General features: G+C 34.8%; 1 protein-coding gene across 1 annotated transcript; it reads right to left on the bottom strand.

Moving 5' to 3' along the window:
• LOC117345290 lies at positions 1-25267 on the bottom strand. The gene is made up of 13 exons (XM_033908349.1): positions 25141-25267; positions 19563-19672; positions 18708-18859; positions 16368-16673; positions 15893-16057; positions 15005-15222; positions 13532-13732; positions 12687-12869; positions 11436-11569; positions 10634-10771; positions 7553-7651; positions 2162-2253; positions 1-1247 (listed from the first exon to the last, which is right to left on the bottom strand). Exons 1-13 carry the CDS (start codon positions 25206-25208, stop codon positions 948-950), a joined length of 2166 nt encoding a protein of 721 aa, XP_033764240.1. The 5' UTR covers positions 25209-25267; the 3' UTR covers positions 1-947.
• Positions 25268-25905: the final 638 nt, after the last annotated feature.

The raw sequence follows: 25905 nt of genomic DNA, 5'->3' as shown, positions 1-25905 counted from the left end.
GCAAAAATATCTTGACGGCGCGAAAATATCCACACCGCGAACACTTTGGAAGCTGGCTAAGCGAAAATTTCCACACGCGAAAATATCCACTTTTACAGTAACGAGAAAATCAATCACACTTGAATATAAATGATTGGTAGTATTACAGTATTAAAATCAGCCATTCCTCCTTTGTAACTTATCTTTACCTAATCGTACACATCACGCTGCCCATTTTTCAATACATTCTGTGAGATGAACGTAAATTGTTTGCATAAATTTCTTCTGAATATTAATACATATTCAATATCAATGAGCAAAAAACCTTAATGTTATATATATATATAACAGTACACCAAACTTTTGTGACTAGTTGATCACTCATGTAAATTATAATTTGAAGTTACAGCATTTCACGTATTGCTCAGTCGGCATGCCTGTTACTCATGTATAGAAAGTTTAGAATCCAGAAAGGTTGTGTACTAATGTTCACAAGTTTATGTATAAATATACTACAGATTTTGTACCAATGTACTAAAGATTTTGTACAAATGTACAAAGACTATAATTTCTGATATATGGAATTTTTGACTTTTTTCTTACTTAACCCATGTTTTTAAATACTTTGTTTTCGGGCTTGTGATATCTGTTTTCTTTTGTCTTTTTTCCGTATTTGATTCAGAATCGTTGTTGTGTTCGTTCGTTTTTCATAAATAAAGATAATTAACTAATTTCAGCGTTCCTTCTAGTTAAGACAATGATAATAATCTAATGTTTTTTGTAAATGTTACTAACCTCGAAAGTGATCAAATGAATAAATTAATACTTTTATCAAAAGAAATGTACAAAACGTAGCATCTTAAACCGTCATTACGATGAAATGTCTTTATCTTATTGTATTTTGTTTCGTCCATATAATGATATGGTTCTAACGATTTGATACCGACCTTCAAAAACCTTCAAAGGGTTCAAACACACTCTGACGGGTTATCGCCCTTTGCAAATCGACTCTCGGGTGTAGTCGACGTTAAGGAATGCGGGTAGATTTTTGCTGTGATTTTCTCTTCTGTATTGTTAATGCCAAACAAAGGAGGATTCGGTCGTGCTGGCAACTCGTCTTGATTAATATCTGTCAATGAACTTTTCGGCGACTGGGCATTGCCTTCCGTGTCGGATTCTGCAGTCTCATCCATGGTGGCGACTTCAGTTTTCATCTTAGTATCACACTGTTTTCCACGGAGCCAGAAAGTTGGAACCTCTCCTTTTCCCTGCAAAGTAACGATTATTTCAGAAAAGTATATAAAATCGTACAAGGTAATGAATAACTGATACATTGGGGATGTTACATGAATGGCTATGTAATATAGAATGTATGTAGCAAGATCAATCATTTGATGGCGAGTGGCATTTTGATATGAATAAATGTAATTATGTGGGGGGAAATTACTGAGTTATGTCATTAATGAAGTCTGACCTAATTTTTTTGATAAATGATTTTGTAAGTAAAGACCGAGATAATTAATTAATGTTTTAATTAATGATAAACTAACTGTGAATCGATCGGGTACTGGGAATGATTCTAATGACAGTATCACACATTGACAACTGATCGGCCCACAATCAGGATGCAAGAGTGCTTGATTTGAATTGCACCGTCCTTGTCATACAAAAATTGCTAGATTGATCTTTTTCACCAAATCATCAAATTTACGCGTATGAATCACAGACATGTACGATACCTTTTTTTGATATCAACAGGGAGTACTAACGTAATAACGGAACCCTAATTCTAACTCAAAATAGCAAAACGAGGGCAAACTATCCACAAAATTATATTTCCATGAAACCATTGAATGTAAAGGATTATAGGACCAGGTGCTCCGGAAAAAAAGTAAATTTCTTCTTCATCGAAAAACGTATACATGTACATATTACAGCTGTATAGACCAATACCTAGATTATGTGGCTAAGCGGTTGAGTGTCCTATCTATATAACGAAAATAAGCAACGTTGAACATGGTCAGCTCTTGGATTGGTGACCGCCCCGTACCCACGTTATACGTTCTCTTGATCAATGGCAGAACCTGCCTCGTGGCGAATAACGGCTTTTCAATCATTGCAATAAATTAATTGATAATAACATAAGCTTTCGTTGAAATATTTCAGCAGAAAATCAATTTACCTTAACATTGATAAGACCTCGTTCCTTCGTGATGTAGTTCCCAGCTTTCTTCAACGCGTTGTTGGTCGCTAAGGTAATGAGGATTTTATTTGCTGAAAAAAACAAAATGAGGCGTTAAAATCCTTCCATATATCATAATGAATGGAGTATGGACTATTACGTTTCAGTAAAGTATTTTTAAGAATGTTTATTGTATTCGTTATATCACTTAGGACTTTTTTGTTTTATAATATTTATTCTATTATATATTAAGATTGTTTTATCATAGTATATATCCATTATTTTATGTATGTATGACATCCCTTGTCTGCTTTATTCATGTTTTTATTTCATTTTTATATCATTTATTTTGCCTATGTTCTTATTTTGTGCGACTGCTTGACATTTGTCTGCAAAGTTGACACATGTGTGATCACCTGCGCTTTAAAATATCATCAACTACGTTATAATGGTATAAATGAATGGTACAGAAAAAATAGCGATAAATACTGAATTTCGATAAAAACCGATAGATACCGAATACCTATTAATACCAAATATCAATAAAAACCGATAGATACCGAATACCTATTAATACCAAATATCAATAAAAACCGATAGATACCGAATACCTATTAATACCAAATATCAATAATTGTCGATAAGTACTAAATATCGATGAATACCGATAAATACCGAATACCAACTGATACCGATAAGTACTGAATATCGATAAATACCGATAAATACCGAATACCAACTGATACCGATAAGTACTGAATATCGATGAATACCGATACATACCGAATACCAACTGATACCGATAAGTACTGAATATCGATGAATACCGATAAATATCGAATACCAACTGATACCGATAAGTACTGAGTATCGATAAATACCGAGAAATACCGAATAAATACCGAATACGGATAATTACCGATTACCGTTAAATGCCGATGAATACGAATAAAACGGTGACATTATCTTAACCGTTTAATATATAAGAAATAATATAGTATGAGACTCGACCCGATTCGATAATATTGAAATGTTAGATATACTCGATCATATATCAATATTCGATATATACATTATACGTAGTTATGAAGTAAAAATGTTTCATTTCATAATTACACGTGTACTATACTTTTTTTTTACTTGTTTCATCAAATTTGTTTTCCTAGCTACCTCAATTTTTTTCTGAACATTAAATAAAAAATCTTGATCTATTGTAGGCTTTTTTATGGTTTAATAGGGTTTCACTTTACACCAACACCACGGTGATTCTGTTTATATAAGATAGAGCTATTTCAGTAGAATGAGACTTTACCGACCCACCAAATTAACGACATCCGGTAACATCTGAACATATCCGCCAAGACGGTGACAAACCGGTTTATAGGGTCAAGTATGAATAATTGATAGTTGATAATTAAACACAGCAATGGGGAGTATTTCACTTTATGGTATATAAATCAAGGTTTATCTAACTAAACCATTCTACATTATGCTAATTTAGACAAAAATACCTGTCATCATAATCTGATATAATATGTTGATACACTATGATATAGTTTGTAGTTACTCTGTGTTCATATATATAATTAATGAATTATTAATGTTATATTTCTTTGACGACTTACTGAAATTCAAACGAACAAAAATAACGTGGTATCATGACTAATATAGTATGGACAACAGAAATATAGTATGGACAACAGCAATATAATATGGACAACAACAATATAGTATGGAAAACAACAATATAGTATGGACAACAGCAATATAGTATGGACAACAGAAATATAGTATGGACGACAACAATATAGTATGGACAACAGCAATATAATATGGACAACAACAATATAGTATGGACAACAACAATATAGTATGGACAACAACAATATAATATGGACAACAGCAATATAGTATGGACAACAACAATATAATATGGACAACAACAATATAGTATGGACAACAACAATATAATATGGACAACAGTAATATAGTATGGACAACAAAAATATAGTATGGACAACAGCAATATAGTATGGAAAACAGCAATATAGTACGGACAACAACAATATAATATGGACAACAACAATATAGTATGGACAACAGCAATATATTATGGACAACAACAATATAATATGACAACAACAATATAGTATGGACAACAGCAATATAGTATGGACAACAGCAATACAGTATGGACAACAACAATATAATATGGACGACAACAATATAGTATGGACAACAGCAATATAATATGGACAACAGCAATATAGTATGGACAACAGAAATATAGTATGGACAACAGCAATATAGTATGGACAACAGCAATATAATATGGACAACAGAAATATAGTATGGACAACAGTAATATAGTATGGACAACAACAATATAGTATGGACAACAACAATATAGTATGGACAACAACAATATAGTATGGACAACAACAATATAGTATGGACAACAACAATATAGTATGGACAACAACAATATAGTATGGACAACAACAATATAGTATGGACAACAACAATATAGTATGGACAACAACAATATAGTATGGACAACAACAATATAGTATGGACAACAGCAATATAGTATGGACAACAACAATATAATATGGACAACAACAATATAGTATGGACAACAACAATATAGTATGGACAACAACAATATAATATGGACAACAACAATATAGTATGGACAACAACAATATAGTATGGACAACAGCAATATAGTATGGACAACAACAATATAGTATGGACAACAACAATATAGTATGGACAACAGCAATATAGTATGGACAACAGCAATATAGTATGGACAACAGTAATATAGTATGGACAACAACAATATAGTATGGACAACAACATATTAATAGGACAACAACAAGTATATATGGACAACAACAGTATAGTATGGACAACAGCAATATAGTATGGACAACAAATATAGTATGGACAACAACAATATAGTATGGACAACAACAATATAATATGGACAACAACAATATAGTATGGACAACAACAATATAGTATGGACAACAGCAATATAGTATGGACAACAGCAATATAGTATGGACAACAACAATATAGTATGGACAACAACAATATAGTATGGACAACAGAAATACAGTATGGACAACAACAATATAGTATGGACAACAGCAATATAGTATGGACAACAGCAATATAGTATGGACAACAACAATATAATATGGACAACAACAATATAGTATGGACAACAATATAGTATGGACAACAACAATATAGTATGGACAACAACAATATAGTATGGACAACAACAATATAGTATGGACAACAACAATATAGTATGGACAACAACATATAGTTTATATGGACAACAACAATATAGTATGGACAACAACAATATAGTATGGACAACAGCAATATAGTATGGACAACAACAATATAGTATGGACAACAGCAATATAGTATGAATATGGACAACAACAATATAGTATGGACAACAACAGTATAATATGGACAACAACAATATAGTATGGACAACAACAGTATAATATGGACAACAACAATATGGTATGGACAACAGCAATATAGTATGGACAACAACAATATAGTATGGACAACAACAATATAGTATGGACAACAACAATATCGTATGGACAACAGCAATATAGTATGGACAACAACAGTATAATATGGACAACAACAATATAGTATGGACAACAACAGTATAATATGGACAACAACAATATGGTATGGACAACAGCAATATGGTATGGACAACAGCAATATAGTATGGACAACAGCAATATAGTATGGACAACAACAATATAGTATGGAGCAACAACAATATAGTATGAGCAACAACAATATAGTATGGACAACAACAATATAGTATGGACAACAACAATATAGTATGGACAACAGCAATATAGTATGGACAACAACAGTATAATATGGACAACAACAATATAGTATGGACAACAGCAATATAGTATGGACAACAACAATATAGTATGGACAACAACAATATAGTATGGACAACAGCAATATAGTATGGACAACAGCAATATAGTATGGACAACAACAATATAGTATGGACAACAACAATATAGTATGGACAACAGCAATATAGTATGGACAACAGCAATATAGTATGGACAACAACAATATAGTATGAGCAACAGCAATATAGTATGGACAACAACAATATAGTATGGACAACAACAATATAGTATGGACAACAGCAATATAGTATGGACAACAGCAATATAGTATGGACAACAACAATATAGTATCGACAACAGCAATATAGTATGGACAACAGCAATATAGTATGGACAACAACAATATAGTATGGACAACAGAAATATAGTATGGACAACAACAATATAGTATGGACAACAACAATATCGTATGGACAACAGCAATATAGTATGGACAACAACAATATAGTATGGACAACAACAATATAGTATGGACAACAGCAATATAGTATGGACAACAGCAATATAATATGGACAACAACAATATAGTATGGACAACAGAAATATAGTATGAACAACAGCAATACAGTATGGACAACAACAATATAGTATGGACAACAACAATATAGTATGGACAACAACAATATAGTATGGACAACAACAATATAGTATGGACAACAACAATATAGTATGGACAACAGAAATACAGTATGGACAACAACAATATAGTATGGACAACAACAATATCGTATGGACAACAGCAATATAGTATGGACAACAACAATATAGTATGGACAACAACAATATAGTATGGACAACAACAATATAGGTATGGACAACAGCAATATAGTAAGGACAACAACAATATAGTATGAATATGGACAACAACAATATAGTATGGACAACAGAAATATAGTACGGACAACAGCAATATAGTATGGACAACAACAATATAGTATGGACAACAGAGATACAGTATGGACAACAACAATATAGTATGGACAACAGCAATATAGTATGGACAACAACAATATAGTATGGACAACAACAATATAGTATGGACAACAGAAATATAGTACGGACAACAGCAATATAGTATGGACAACAACAATATAGTATGGACAACAGAGATACAGTATGGACAACAGCAATATAGTATGGACAACAACAATATAATATGGACAACAACAATATAATATGGACAACAGCAATATAGTATGGACAACAGCAATATAGTATGGACAACAACAATATAGTATGGACAACAGCAATATAGTATGGACAACAACAATATAGTATGGACAACAACAATATAGTATGGACAACAACAATATAGTATGGACAACAACAATATAGTATGGACAACAACAATATAATATGGACAACAACAATATAGTATGGACAACAGCAATATTGATATACTCACGGGCACTCTCCATTTTCATCTTGGCAGCAAAGTTGACTGTCTCACCCAGAACACAGTACCTCGGCATGACATCGCCTATAATACCGGTTATACAGGGACCTGTTAAAAAATCGGATCACTCTTTACAGTCAACAATAGGCTACACAGCAATCAAAAATATATTTAACGGGGCAAATTATGTACAATACAAACATCAGCAACAACTCAACATTGAAACCAGGGCAAATGCGAGCAAACAATACATATTTATATCGAGACCATCGCTAAAGTATTATCACAATAAGACCAGTTATCCTGGAGGATAAGTTTTCTCTGAATCCATGACGTCACGCTTTGCTATAGATTTTATATCGACACTATTTCGTAAAGGTACGCATCTTCATCAACGACAGGCGTATTTCTATTTCATTTTACTTAAAAATATGTCATAAGTCTATTGGATTGAATAACAGGCAAAGTCTTTATGAATTATTTCCGACGGTGGTTAAAGTAATGAATTAAGTTATATAATGCATTACAGTATCCATTTATTTGTTAGTTTCGAAATGAAAATTATGAAAATACAACAGTTAAGGGGAGCTAATTCATTTATTTACAAATCACATAAGATATAAATAGATCTATTACTTGACGTACTTATCAGCCTAAAGGAATAAAACAGACAAAGCAATCCAGTAAAGGATAGTGTTAAAAACCATTATTATTACCGTTATTTCCTCCAATAACGAGGATTCCACAAACAGAATATTTAAAGTAAAATCAACATTCAGACGAGGATCTTATAAATGTATCAGTTATTTTACAAGTGAAAAAAGGCATTGGATAATTATTGGTGATTAAGTGGTTCATATGTTTTAAACATTTGATACAATACTCTTGAATTTGTGAGTCTGAAATATTCAATATCTTCATTTGACAATTCATAATTAAACGTACAACCAAACGAAATATTAGTTAAATCAAAGTCTGACGAATCATGTAGATATGTAAAGAAACTTAAATCCGTGTTTCTGATTAAATAGCAGTACAGTTGGTATTCTACAACCGTCTTCTTCCCATTGGCGATTGTATTATGTTGAGAAATTAAACAGAAAAATCACATAATGTTAATGGATTGAACTAAGAGACGTCACTCGGGACCAAAGACGGCGAAATCCAAACCAGCTTGGATATTGGTAGAAGCATTGAAGAGGAAGTACTTAATCTTAATTTTATCATTGTATCCTCTCTCATTAATAGTATCGTATAATTATTTACAAGAGCAAGAAGTACGCGTGTAGTCACGAAACCAGTGTCACTATTCATTGTGAAGAATTTGAACGGTACATACAGAATGGCACACCAAGGATATTTAAATATTGTGTTAATATTGAAAAATTATAAACCAAAAACCAAAACTCCAGATATTTTACCAATTCATATACACATCCCTCAGAAGACAGTGCTTGTTTAAGTTAGGAGTTTTTTTTTAACTCCATCCCATAGATTACATAGTACATGAGTCTGGAAAAATCGACAGTGTTCTTTCAGAGGGATTGTCGATCCTCTGACGGTTGTCAAATTCGCACAGACACATATCATTCTATAGAACATGGAGAATAGGGCGTATTGTATAACGGAAGTACACAAATGGACGAGAATGTCATCTTAAAGACATTATACAATCAGAACCATCGCATCCATAATGACGGAAGCTATACAAATGTTACAGTATCTTGTCTCGATTATTTATAGTGCTACATGAAATCCCGTAGTTGGACGATTTATCCTTAAGTCATTATGCAAATATTTGTCAAGATCACAATGTTAATATTCAGATTCTTACCATCATACCCCTGATAAATTATACAACCAAATCCTTTCCAATAGACGACATTTTATCTTTCAGAAATATATTTATAGTTCAGAAAGTCTTAAGTAACCTTGTTATTGTATTAACCTTGGTATTGTATTAACCTTGTTATTGTAATAAACTTGTTAATGTATTAACGTTGGTAATGTATTAACGTTCGTATTGTATTAACCTTGGTATTATATTAACCTTGTTAATGTATTAACCTTCTTAAGGTATTAACCTTGTTATTGTATTAACCTTGGTACAATGTATTAACCTTGGTAATGTATTAACCTTGTTAATGTATTAACCTTGGTATTGTATTAACCTTGTTAATGTATTAACCTTGTTATTGTATTAACCTTCTTAATGTATCAACCTTGTTAATGTATCAACCTTGTTAATGTATTAACCTTGTTAATGTATTAACCTTGTTAATGTATTAACCTTGGTATGTATTAACCTTGGTATGTACTTACCTTGTTATTGTATTAACCTTGTTAATGTACTACCCTTATTATTATATTAACCTTGGTAATATATTAACCTTGTTATTGTATTAACCTTGGTAATGTATTAACCTTGGTATTGTATTAACCTTGGTATTGTTTTAACCTTGTTATTGTATTAACCTTGGTAATGTATTAATCTTGTTATGTTTTAACCTTGTTATTGTATTAACCTTGGTAATGTATTAACATTGTATTGTATCAACATTGGTATTGTATTGACCTTGGTAATGTATTAATCTTGTTATGTTTTAACCTTGTTATTGTATTAACCTTGGTAATGTATTAACCTTGGTATTGTATTAACCTTGGTAATGTATTAACCTTGTTAATGTATTAACATTGGTATTGTATTAACATTGGTAATGTATTAACATTGGTATTGTATTAACATTGGTAATGTATTTACCTTGGTATTGTATTAACCTTGGTATTGTATTAACCTTGGTAATGTATTAACCTTGGTAATGTATTAACCTTGGTAATGTATTAACATTGGTATTGTATTAACATTGGTAATGTATTTACCTTGGTATTGTATTAACCTTGGTACAATGTATTAACCTTGGTAATGTATTAACCTTGGTATTGTATCAACATTGTTAATGTATTAACCTTGTATTGTATTAACCTTGTATTGTATTAACCTTGGTAATGTTTTAACATTGGTAATGTATTAACCTTGGTACATTGTATGTATTAACTGTAGTATTGTATTGATCTTGACCATGTACCTACCTGTATTGATTCCGATGAGGAGCTGGACATATCTATTTCCTGATACTGAGAAGCGCTTGGTCTGGATGAGCTGAAGCATCTCCAGAGCCGCGTTTGCCACCTCGGAGGAGTGGCGGTCTTCATTCCTGATAGGCAGTCCTGTATCAACAAATATAAATTACAATGGTCCACCTCACAAAATCACTAAGACGGCCTGCTTCCATTATCGCGATCAATATATTAAACATTTGAGTAGTGTTACATAAAAAGGCAAATATTATATACAGTGTATCAGTTTGTAGCGTCACAGGTAACAATAAGTTAAAGTCTTGAATGAAAGAAGAAACCGACAGGATCCATATGTAGTTAATACAAGTGTTCATTTAATGTGCAACTTCCTCGATATTCAATAATTGTAAGCATACGCAATTTTATGGTTGAAACCCCAACCTCAACAGGGCTCCATTGTATTCTAGCTTGTAATGACAGTTGTACTTATTCATCTCTGTATTCATTTATTGTTATACAGTTTTACAGAGGAAAATGTCCTATTGAAGACTGTTGTCTTATAAACAAGGACACAGTCCATGTAATTCGACACAGCCCTGGTCAAACGAAGCTTTGGCTTGAACTTATCACTGTATGCAACGAAATTCGATTGAATAATGCAATATCTTGTATATCATGAATCTATGAAGAAACAATGACATAGCGTCTCACCGATAAACACATGGTGCTGTGAATTGAAATTGGAATTGAATTTATTAGCGTCTCACCGATGTACACATTAATGCGGTGCTGTGACCAGGAATCGAATACATACCTGATGCAACCATGTAACAGTTCTTGATTGTCTCCACTTTGTACACATTGTAGGCCTCTAACAGATCATCTATAGTCCCATATACCGAATTCATAAGCACCACTATTTCATCCGGAGAACACTCGCTCGATATCCTTTAACAAACAATTGCTGACATATTATAAATACATTGTATTTTAACACGCTAAAGGATATTTCTCGATTGGCATAACCGGATAATATGGCAAATTTAGATTGAGCTTCTGTTATCTTTGTATTACTAAAGGTTCCTAAAGGTGCTCAAAGGAGATTATACAGCAGCATAGCCAACCTAATGTTAGTGAGAACCAAGGAAAGTGTCTATGTAATACTGTTTAATATGGTGGTGAAGTCATGTAGGCGTATACCTCTTCTCTTCTCTTTCCTCACTGTTTCATGAGTGTAGTGAAGCCGTTCATGTGTTTATTGTCTGGTGTTTAAGTTGATATCTTAAATTTGCTTAAAGATAGGAACAAATGATAAAGAATGACACCAATTAATCATTAATTTGCATTGTCTTATGCCTATTACACGGCTGGTTCTTATATTTTGAACTTTAGTGTCTGTTGGACATGTATGAATCAGAGAGTAAGTCCCGAGATGTTACGGGATGGCCTAGTGTAGCGTAATACACAATCGGGAACCGTCAGCATTTTCCGTAAACGAGTATCTTCTCGTTTACGGAACGTTCCGACGGTTCCCGATTGGCGTAATAAATCTTGATGGGATATGTGGTCAAAAGAGAAATTTAGGCCAAGATCCGTGATATTTCACAAGGTCGGGTCGAGATAAGTTATCTCGTTAATGAAATAAAATTACTCAACTTGTCGACATAATCATTTAAGTATAATTATGTGAAATAATTAACACGATGACAGACATATGCCACAAAAGCAATGATAACGGAAGATAATCAAATCAAATCTGTCTTAAAATGTTACCTGAACAAAGGAAAAAATCCCCCTACTATCAGAAATAATAATACATAGCAATATATCAATCGCCTCCTTTGACAGAGGAGCGAAGATGACAGATAGACACTGTGCTGTCTGCTTTTCCACGGTTCCAATTTCCCCAGTTTTTCTTTGTTTTTTATATTATTTTTTTTTTTTTTTTTTTTTATTATTGTCATTTGTGGTGGGGATGGGATGTTCCAAGGAAATTACGAAACTTAACTACATTTTCTCTATGTATATTGTGTCATGGTTTGATACAGCAGTTTGATTAATTCACCTGTTAAAGCCGAATATATCAAGGAACAGAATCGTCACGGAGTTAAAATACTCCGGGGCTATCTCGACGTTTTTCTTCAGTTTCTCAGCAACAAACCCGGGAACCATTTGGTACAACAGTCCGTCTGTCCTCTTCTTTTCCATCCGTAGGTCATTGGTTCGATCCACCAATGTCAATCCATATCTGGTAACATAAACGGTTGTTACATAAGACGTGAAATACAATACTTTTATATTTCCACCAACCCTGCTACTGACGGAATACACGTATACCATAATTTTTACAATTCCGTCATTGACGAAAAAAAAATAACTTTATTTTTATATTAGTGTGTCGGGAATAGTTTCTAAATGAGTTCAATATCGTAGAAGTATGAAAAATTAAAAAAAAATAAAAAATAAATCAATAAATAATGTAGATTCTAATTATGATGTGATCATTTGAATTGTTTTCTCTGTCATATAAAGAATAACACTATGCATGTATTAACACAATATGATAAAAAAAATATTGTATATGTCCAATGAAGGTTCCCGAATAAATATAACTTCTTATCGCTGACTAAGTTCATCGGCTACATGAAACCATACACATGCCAAATCATGATGTTAAGGTCTTTCTTTTAAACTGCAATTTTTATTATTTAAGCGGGTTTAAAGGAAGTTGAGTCTGGCGCAGATTTCATACTTGTTAATAGAAATGGAATCCTGACTACGGGCCCTGCTCTCCCACTCATTCTCTCAACGCAATGTTACATGATGAAACGTCGTACGACTTCATTTAATTTCCTCTACGGATCTCATTCCCGCCCTGACCTTTAACCTCTGGTTCTCCCTAGTACGTACCTCTGAATACTGCTGGTCAGGTTTTCTGTTATGTAGATAACCAGAGGACACATGACGAGAACAACGAAGAGAAAAGCAGCGCTGACGGCTAGATTTTTTGTCGTTTGGTCGATGACAACGTCGAGGATGTCTATAATCTCGTAGCCCAAGTCTCGCTGAATCTCGAGCAAAGTGTCCAGGTAAATAGTCATATTGTCAAACCTGAAGAGACATTTAATTTTCGAATCAATGTCACTTTGAAGATAACTTTTCGTGTTTATCTGTTGACAATATGATATCCATAGCACACCTCGTTATAACATCTCCTTTGTACCATCATGGTTGCCATTAGATACTATAACGCACTTTATTACATGAGTTGGAAGGATCTTTAATGCAATTTCAGATATTTGTCAATCAATCTAAATTTTCCGATCGACATACAACCGATGTCGTAACGTCAAAGAGTCCACGGAATAGATGCTTGTCCGTGTAATGCAGATTAGGGTTCATCTATATAGCAGAATAATGTTGAATTTCAAACACGAATTATATCTGAAAATTTGCACAAAAATAGTCATGTAATATACCAAAAATTTAACCTATTTTGTTTTGACCTTGAAATGCAAATGGCGGCAGCGAATGATATTAAACAAATATGGCATAAAGGTAGGCATTTCAGTTTATAAAAATGCTCCTTTATTATACTTAAGAGTAAGAATGACCTTTTTAAGACAAATTATTAAACTGATGATTTTGGGGCCTTTTACAGAAATATGCATCTTTTACCTCATACTCAACGGATGAAAATTTTTCATAAAAACGGTCTTCATGTGATGTCTTAAGTTCTGTATAGTATCTAATAAGAACATTTTTGATGTTAAGAATACCTCCTTAAGTGCCATAATTGTTTGATATTATTCACAACCGCCATTTGCATTTCAAGGTGAAAATAAAATCAGTGTTTGTTCATATTGTGTGCTTTAGAAACTTGTGAGCAAAACAAAACGGACTATTTTGTGCTATGTGATACAAATTAGCTCATTATGTCCCATGGAAAATGCATTTTTTTAATGTTTTGTTAAAATTTACTAATAACTTAGCAAATTAAATGTCAACACCAAGGCCCACAGTTTGACATGATATACATATCAAAAGTTCATCAAGTTACTTCCGTTAAATTTCACCCAAGTAGGTATTTATAACCTTGTAAAACATCACTGTTTTGACTGGATTTGCTATATTATATTCTTTAAAACATGTAACAGATGCAAATTAGTGCCTGAATATTTACCCATCTCAAACAAAAATTACAAGAAGGAAGCGACACAGTTCCGCCATCTTAAATAAAAATGGTACGTTTCAGGAAACGAACAACGCGAACCAGTTGGGTTTGCCTTATAGTATGAACCTGACAGAGGTACATACGGCTAGATGTATCACGTACAGTAAGAAAATGTTACACACAAAGTTATGATAACGACATTATCTTACCAGTAACGTGCCTTTTCCATATCTGGATGCGTGGCTTCCTCTGTGTGATGCTGAATTTCGTTCCGGAAGTTGTTGATGATACCAGTTATATTTGTCTCCACCATTTCGACACCGGAAGTATACAGACGGTCAACTCTGGCAGAATAAAGCTCAGCGGTGGTGTACAATGCCTTGAATCGACTGATCCGATTATTGTACATCTCAAAGTACGCTTGGGTCTGAAAAAAGTTCAGTTATCAACGGGAATATCAAATATGAGTTCAGTAAAAGATCCAATATATACCAAATAATGAGTAGAAAACTGCATCCTAAAGTTTAGCGCAAATGATGAGTTAAAATATCGAAATCCAGAAGAAGGGAAAAGCTGGGACTAGGAGAAATTAACTTTAAAATCCAGATTAACAATTATGGAAGTCATTGAAATGATCAGTCTTTTGCAGCTGCAAACCATAATTTTGATATTTTTGTTGATATGTTTGAGTCAAGATGCCACCTTTCATCACTGTAGGCTCTTAGCATCACTGACAAGTCCCAGAACGACAAAACTGTTATGATACAGTTTAATTAATTTTGGCACTACTTCATCTTACTCTTAATTTGTTTTGAAAGTTGCTATAGTCTTGTGTGTCTTTTGTATAGTCTATTAAAAAGGATAAGTGTCTATACTCGTACCCTTAAATCTGAAAATACAAACAGGAATGTAAAATAATGTTTCCACATTAAAACTGAACCATTGTGACATCAATATACTGTCTCGGCCATTCCCACGTGTCTGCAGTATAACCTTTCAGTAGAACGCCACACCATTGCTCTAAATACTGAATGTTTTAATATGTCGTCAAACAACCTACTTCTCAGTCTAACTGAAGAATTAAAACGCCGCCTTACCTTGAAACCCCCTTGCACGAAGAAAAGAGTACCGAGGGCGCGTTCGATTCCAACGTCTTGTTTGCCACTGGTCAATTTTAGATAGGCTACCAGAGTTTTCCACACCACGGCAAACTGACCCCTGGTGATGGATTTGTATAGCCAAACAATGACCACATCTATCACCTGAAATTAACATAACAACTCTGTCTTTGTAACAAGTAATGAACATGATAACACATTATTTTCACTGGACACCAATTATTTCATTTTCTCACCAGGTCGTCTCATTAAAACACTACGAATACAAAAACGAAACGGTGTTCATGGAGTAATTGAAAAACCGAAATTATGTTGTTGTTGTTTTTTTTTTTGTTTTTTTTTTGACAAAATATCAATTGATAGAAGAAATTTAGATTAGTTTTGATTGATTGAAAACCAAAATAAAGTAGACACGATAAAGGATTCGTTGAAAGAAGAAGAATTTTTAACAAACCTGAGTGTAGTATTCCATCTCTACATGGAGATTGTAAGTGTCTTTAGATAAGAGCTGGCGATGGAATTTAAGATATTCCTGTAACTTCCCCTTGGATTCGAACTCGGTCCTCTTCTTGTTGTCAAGATCGGCTGGCCATTCGGAAAGTGCGTCTATAGCCTTGTCGGTAAACATATATTCAGTCAGAAGGAAGGTCTTCGTCTCTGGACCAAGGTCACTAAGATACAGCACACTCATATCCCTCTCTTGTTGTAGATGGTGGATAAGTTTGCCCAGTTCCACACTCAATTGTAACTGGAACTTGGTCTGATACAGGAACAATACACATTGTACAAACACTAGCAGAGATAGACATGTTTGTAACAAGCTTAGAAAAATGCACATAGTTATTATTGTACATCATAATCATGACTATGATAATAAAGAAATCGCAATTGGACCATCAATTAGGATTAACTCTACTGAACATCGATATTCGTGGGGCGATTTTAGCTGACTCAACAATCATAATATATGTTAGTTTAGACAAACGATATTGCTATGTGTTGCTGGGAAAGCAGAGATTCCTCTATGAGAGTGAACCCTTACCACATAATCACACACGGCGCCTTGTAGACAGGGTACCTTACCACATAATCACACACGGCGCCTTGTAGACAGGGTGACTTACCACATAATCACACACGGCGCCTTGTAGACTGGGTGACATACCACATAATCACACACGGCGCCTTGTAGACTGGGTAATTTACCACATTATCACACACGGCGCTTTGTAGACTGGGTGACTTACCACATAATCACACACGGCGCCTTGTAGACCGGGTGACTTACCACATAATCACACACGGCGCCTCGTAGACTGGGTGACTTACCACATAATCACACACGGCGCCTTGTAGACGGGGTGACTTACCACATAATCACACACGGCGCCTTGTAGACTGGGTGACATACCACATAATCACACACGGCGCCTTGTAGACCGGGTGACTTACCACATAATCACACACGGCGCCTCGTAGACTGGGTGACTTACCACATAATCACACACGGCGCCTTGTAGACGGGGTGACTTACCACATAATCACACACGGCGCCTTGTAGACCGGGTGACTTACCACATAATCACACACGGCGCCTCGTAGACTGGGTGACTTACCACATAATCACACACGGCGCCTTGTAGACTGGGTGACATACCACATAATCACACACGGCGCCTTGTAGACTGGGTGACATACCACATAATCACACACGGCGCCTTGTAGACTGGGTAACTTGCAACATAATCACACACGGCGCCTTGTAGACCAGGTAACTTACCACATAATCACACACGGCGCCTTGTAGACCGGGTAACTTGCAACATAATCACAAACGGCGCATTGTAGACCGGGTGACTTACCACATAATCACACACGGCGCCTTGTAGACCGGGTGACTTACCACATAATCACACACGGCGCCTTGTAGACCGGGTGACTTACCACATAATCACACACGACGCCTTGTAGACCGGGTGACTTACCACATAATCACACACGGCGCCATATATACCGGGTGACTTACCACATAATCACACACGGCGCCATGTAGACCGGGTGACTTACCACATAATCACACACGGCGCCTTGTAGACCAGGTACCACATAATCACACACGGCGCCTTGTAGACCGGGTAACTTACCACATAATCACACACGGCGCCTTGAAGACCGGGTGACTTACCACATAATCACACACGGCGCCTCGTAGACTGGGTAACTTACCACATAATCACACACGGCTCCTTGTAGACGGGGTGACTTACCACATAATCACACACGGCGCCTTGTAGACCGGGTACCTTACCACATAATCACACACGGCGCCTCGTAGACGGGGTAATTTACCACATAATCACACACGGCGCCTTGTAGACGGGGTAACTTACCACATAATCACAAACGGCGCCTTGTAGACGGGGTGACTTACCACATAATCACACACGGCGCCTTGTAGACCGGGTGACTTACCACATAATCACACACGGCGCCTTGTAGACGGAGTGACTTACCACATAATCACACACTGCGCCTTGTAGACCGGGTTACTTACCACATAATCACACGCGGCGCCTTGTAGACCGGGTTACTTACCACATAATCACACGCGGCGCCTTGTAGACGGGGTGACTTACCACATAATCACACACGGCGCCTTGTAGACCGGGTGACTTACCACATAATCACACACGGCGCCTTGTAGACCGGGTGACTTACCACATAATCACACACGGCGCCTGGTAGATTGGGTAATTTACCATTGCTGACAAAACCAGTCTGGGACATGTTTTACCTTTTCGTTCTCTGTTTTTCGTTTGACGATGTCTGTGAGAGTGTATACACTGAAGGCCCATAGGCCAAGGATAGGTAGTACTGTCAAACATAACATCTTCACCAACTGTAGTCGGTTCCCGATGTCCGATAGTTCCTTACCGCGACACAGGTCTGCAAACAGGAAGTAAACAGGAGGTGAAACCGGAAATGAAAACTTGTAATATTTACCATATCGGTATTATTGACTGAAATACCTGTGGTATTTTCATACTCTCCGCCTGTGATCGTTCAAAACAAGTGTAAGCGCAGCTAACGGGGGAACTGATTTTAAGGCAGGTAATTTCATTCGATAAGTATAATGATTTTATTTGGATTTTTTTTTATAACGCCATATCACAGCGATTCTCTGTGAAGCATACGACCGGGGCTGCCATTTTGGCACGAACGGCTTTTAAACGTCATTTCCGGTACTGTCCTGCGACTTATATATTTACAGCTGAGTCGACTGGGCCACACCTTACTCAAGGATACAGTACAGCACCCGTGTCGGGACTTACGACCCTTCGGTCATGTACAGTAGCCCTGCGTCATACCACTAGACCACTGCGCCTTCGTCAATCAACAACATTTCAAATATTCCAATTAACTTACCCTCGATATTTCACAACCAACCTAGTGTTAATTACCGACACACGGTCTTACGTTCTCGGGATATATACATGTACATTGACATTAACCATCTGTCACGTGCTCTTTCACAACACTATAAACGATCATTGAAGTTTACATTGCACAAGGAAACAAGATGTCCCCCAGTGAGGTCATGGTGTCGTAAAATTCCATCCATATTGGTGACGCTCTCGTAAAAACTCACCCATGTTGGTGACTCTCCTCTGAAGGAATTCTCGGATCCATAGGACAAGAACGATAGCGTCCTTTGACTGAGCTGCCTGTTCACATTCATTCCGGCAAATTTTCGTGAATCTGGAATAAATGTTGCCTGTTTTTTAGGGAAGAAATGTTTCTGAAAATGCCTAAATAGAAATGTCTTACCTGGATGACAGTTTAGTGTATTACTCAATACATTGAACTTTCATTGTTAGAGTTACCTTTGTACACAGCCCGTATATACAGCTTAATTCTAAACTCTATAAAATAGTGTAAATATATCATTTGTATAACCATTAAAATGTGGGATTTTGGGGTTTTTTGATGATTATCTTTATCATTTGTATCACGTTCAGATTGTATTACCTAGATAGATAGAATCATAGTGAGGGGGTCACATTTAGATTTTATTACCTAAATAGATAGAATCATGGTGAAGGGGGTCACATTTAGATTTTATTACCTTAATAGATAGAATCATAGTGAAGGGAGTCACATTTAGAAGTGTCTGATGACGTATATAAGCATTGTAACGATTGTTAAGTTAATGAAGTATGACCTTTAAAGCGGCATTCCGTCGTTCGAACAGCAGATATGGGTTTTACGGTAATTTACCAGAATTATACATGAAAGAAGGTTACATTTATATTTATGAATAAATGTGATGGAATAAATATGATATTTGTACCGAAAATCCGCAAAACTCTGCCGCTGTGCATTCGGACTGGAATATTCAGCCACAACTCCTACGCTTCATTTAGATATCACGTGACACCACGTACGTATGTCGGTGTATCGTGGTGAGTAGAGGTTAGGTGGTAATATGGTGAGGTGGTACAGTAAGTGGTTAAGTTGTGAGATGAAGTGGGTGAGGAGGTGATGTAAGGTGACAACGAGATTAAACGATTATTGAAGATAATTGAATTTGTATCATATTTAAAAGTGTTTTGATTATTCAGTTTTTCTCTGAAAATAGATTTTTTTCTATATATGGTTTAATTTTTTTTTCTTTTTGTCATTATACAAATTGTGTGATCCACTGTTTTTTTGCAAAATATTTAATATGTTCGATTCATTTTAAGCTAATTTATGGCCTATATACAATGTACGATAACTAATGTATAACATCTATACGAAAACTAAGGTATGACCTCTATACAAAAACTAATGTATGGCCTCTATACAAAACTAATGTATGGCCTCTATACAAAAACTACCGTATAACCTCTATACAAAGCTAATGTATGACCTCTATACAAAACTAATGTATGACCTCTATACAAAAACTAATGTATGACCTCTATACAAAACTAATGTATGACCTCTATACAAAACTAATGTATGATCTCTATACAAAAAACTAATGTATGGCCTCTATACAAAAACTAATGTATGACCTCTATACAAAAACTAATGTATGACCTCTATACAAAAACTAATGTATGACCTCTATACAAAAACTAATGTATGACCTCTATACAAAAACTAATGTATGACCTCTATACAACAACTTATGTATGACCTCTATACAAAAACTAATGTATGACCTCTATACAAAAACTAATGTATGACCTCTATACAAAACTAATGTATGACCTCTATACAAAAACTACCGTATGACCTCTATACAAAAACTAATGTATGACCTCTATACACAAACCAATGTATGGCCTGTATACAAAAACTAATGTATGACCTCTATACAAAGCTAATGTATGACCTCTATACAAAAACCAATGTATGACCTCTATACAAAAACCAATGTATGGCCTCTATACAAAAACTAACGTATGGCCTCTATACAAAACTAATGTATGACCTCTATACAAAAACTAATGTATGGCCTCTATACAAAACTAATGTATGACCTCTATACAAAAACTAATGTATGGCCTCTATACAAAAACTAATGTATGGCCTCTATACAAAACTAATGTATGACCTCTATACAAAGCTAATGTATGGCCTCTATACAAAAACTAATGTATGGCCTCTATACAAAACTAATGTATGGCCTCTATACAAAAACTAATGTATGACCTCTATACAAAAACTACCGTATGGCCTCTATACAAAACTAATGTATGGCCTCTATACAAAAACTAATGTATGGCCTTTATACAAAAGCTAATGTATGACCTGTATACAAAGCTAATGTATGGCCTCTATACAAAAACTAATGTATGACATCTATACAAAACTAATGTATGACCTCTATACAAAAACTAATGTATGACCTCTATACAAAAACTAATGTATGGCCTCTATACAAAACTAATGTATGACCTCTATACAAAGCTAATGTATGGCCTCTATACAAAAACTAATGTATGACCTCTATACAAAAACTAATGTATGGCCTTTATACACAAACTACCGTATGACCTCTATACAAAGCTAATGTATGGCCTCTATACAAAAACTAATGTATGACATCTATACAAAACTAATGTATGACCTCTATACAAAATCTAATGTATGGCCTCTATACAAAATCTAATGTATGGCCTCTATACAAAAACTAATGTATGGCCTCTATACAAAATCTAATGTATGACCTCTATACAAAAACTACCGTATGACCTCTATACACAAACTACCGTATGGCCTCTATACAAAAACTAATGTATGGCCTCTATACAAAAACTAATGTATGACCTCTATACAACAACTTATGTATGATCTCTATACAAAAACTAATGTATGACCTCTATACAAAAACTAATGTACGGCCTCTATACACAAACTGCCGTATGGCCTCTATACAAAAACTACCGTATGGCCTGTATACAAAGCTAATGTATGACCTCTATACAAAAACTACCGTATGGCCTCTATACACAAACTAACGTATGACCTCTATACAAAAACTACCGTATGGCCTGTATACAAAGCTAATGTATGACCTCTATACAAAAACTACTGTATGGCCTCTATACACAAACTAACGTATGACCTCTATACAAAAACTACCGTATGGCCTGTATACAAAGCTAATGTATGACCTCTATACAAAAACTAATGTATGACCTTTATACAAAAACTACCGTATGGCCTGTATACAATAACTTATGTATGGTCTCTATACAAAACTAATGTATGGTCTCTATACAAAAACTAATGCATGACCTCTATACAAAAACTACCGTATGGCCTCTATACAAAGCTAATGTATGACCTTTATACAAAAACTAATGTATGACCTCTATACAAAAACTACCGTATGGCCTGTATATAATAACTTATGTATGGTCTCTATACAAAACTAATGTATGACCTCTATACAAAAACTAATGCATGACCTCTATACAAAAACTACCGTATGGCCTCTATACAAAGCTAATGTATGACCTTTATACAAAAACTACCGTATGGCCTCTATACACAAACTAATGTATGACCTCTCTACAAAACTAATGTATGGCCTCTATACAAAAAACTAATGTATGGCCTCTATACAATAACTTATGTATGGTCTCTATACAAAACCAATGTATGACCTCTATACAAAATCTAATGTACGGCCTCTATACAAAAACTAACGTATGACCTCTATACAAAATCTAATGTACGGCATCTATACAAAAACTAACGTATGACCTCTATACAAAATCTAATGTACGGCATCTATACAAAAACTAATGTATGGCCTGTATACGAAAACTAATGTATGACCTCTATACAAAAACTAATGTATGGCCTCTATACAATAACTTATGTATGGTCTGTATACAAAAACTAATGTATGACCTCTATACAACAACTTATGTATGATCTCTATACAAAAACTAATGTATGACCTCTATACAAAATCTAATGTATGGCCTCTATACAAAATCTAATGTATGGCCTCTATACAAAAACTAATGTATGGCCTCTATACAAAATCTAATGTATGACCTCTATACAAAAACTACCGTATGACCTCTATACACAAACTACCGTATGGCCTCTATACAAAAACTAATGTATGGCCTCTATACAAAAACTAATGTATGACCTCTATACAACAACTTATGTATGATCTCTATACAAAAACTAATGTATGACCTCTATACAAAAACTAATGTACGGCCTCTATACAAAAACTAACGTATGACCTTTATACAAAAACTACCGTATGACCTCTATACAAAAATACCGTATGACCTCTATACACAAACTACCGTATGACCTCTATACAAAGCTTATGTATGACCTCTATACAATAACTAATGTATGACTTTTATACAAAAACTAATGTATGACCTCTATACAACAACTTATGTATGACCTCTATACAAAAACTAATGTACGGCCTCTATACAAAAACTACCGTATGACCTCTATACACAAACTACCGTATGACCTCTATACACAAACTACCGTATGACCTCTATACAAAGCTAATGTATGACCTCTATACAATAACTAATGTATGACTTTTATACAAAAACTAATGTATGGCCTGTATACAAAACTAATGTATGACCTTTATACAAAGCTAAGGTATGACCTCTATACAAAGCTAATGTATGACCTCTATACAAAACTAATGTATGGCCTCTATACAAAAACTACCGTATGGCCTGTATACAAAGACTAATGTATGGCCTCTATACACAAACTAATGTATGGCCTCTATACACAAACTAATGTACGACCTCTATACAAAAACCAATGTATGACCTCTATACAAAAACTAACGTATGACCTCTATACAAAAACCAATAGATTGCCCGTATGCTAAAACTATTGTGTGGCCTTTATACAAAAACTAATGTATGGTCTGTATACACAAAATAATGTATGACCTTTATACAAAAACTAATGTACGACTTACGATTATAAGAGCGAAATATCATTGTTACTTGTAACCATACTTTGTTAACGTATTTGCTCCGATTGACCGGCTGTGTCATTTATGTCGGGATTAACCAGGTTTTATAGCGCAAACTACGATAAGTAGAGGATCAGCATTAACGTTTACACCAAAACATGTCTCACCTGATGGTGAACGGCCCTTCAAAGATTTTACATAATTAATATATATATTTACCCAGGGTATTGATGCTACAGGCTTCTCACAGTAGACAATTCGGTTGAGACAAAATGGACAGACATTTCCTTCGTACAAATGGTCATAAAACCAGAAAAGCTAAATCTCTGTGATAGAGCACTACCCATGTCCCCTGCTATCTCCCAGTTCCAGTAATTATATAATACATTCCTATACGATCTACCTCTATCGGCAAATACGTCATTAGGATAGCAATACATCGTATAATCTTATTATACAACTTATCTGAGTTTTTATTTTCAATTCTCAACGACAGACATATCTACCCTATTAAAACAAAACAACGTAAACTAACGTTATCACACCAGAGACAGTTTGGATACCAAAGTGCGACATCCGCCTAGTGGAGTTCCGAATCTGTACTTAAAATGATTCGTTTTGAAATATCCATACTATTAAACTATTCCAGATATAGATATCAAACAAGGAACATCATTTACGTATGGACTATAAAACAATTTAAGTTCATGTACATCTATAAATCATCATAAAACATCCTTCTTACCTTTGTCTGTAAAAGAAAAGATCGTCTCTCATCGGTCCTTCTCCGCTGTCATTTATCTGCCTGCGCATGCGCAGTTTAAATGACCGTGTTTCCTTCTACCGGGTGTATCAAGCATACATTAATCTATCGTCATATTACTCTTGGGGACACATATCTTTATGCTTTAAAATGTTAATACAACCACACAAACAAAACGCAAAACAAAAACAAAAGAAAACAAAAAACGTGCAAACATAAAAAAAAAAAACAACAAAAAACAAAAAACGAAAAACGTGCAAACATAAAAAAAAAAAAAAACAACTTCTGCTTGGTATAAATTTATCCTGTAATTTATTCACGATTTATGTCACCAATTGGATTATTAATTTGTTTGTATAACTTTAAATGACCACCAACTTCCCTCCCAACCACGATCATTTCACCATCCCCTACGTCTAATCCAGTTTTAAATCAATAGTTTGTCCCCATTTATTTGTGTTCATCATGTATATTTAGATATATGGATATTTCTTTATTAACATTTCATTTATATCACATGTCGGGATCACAACTACATCGTACAAAGCTGGTTAAACTACAACACAAAGAAAGGCTAGGCACAACCGTAACCACTGAATCCGTAAAGACGACGAAGGAGTTCGCACCTAAATACAAACTGTGAGCCTAACAGATGTCACCGATAAAGTTAACGCTATGCCACCATGACAACCATCAATTCACTTTGTTTTCAAAATTCTAACGACTTGAAGCTTGAGCCAAACGTGA

The sequence above is a fragment of the Pecten maximus genome, chromosome 16, assembly GCF_902652985.1.
Source record: "Pecten maximus chromosome 16, xPecMax1.1, whole genome shotgun sequence".
Classification (NCBI taxonomy): Eukaryota; Metazoa; Mollusca; class Bivalvia; order Pectinida; family Pectinidae; genus Pecten; species Pecten maximus.
The sequence above is the reverse complement of the archived record's forward strand: the minus strand, read 5'-3'. Positions and strand labels throughout refer to the sequence as shown.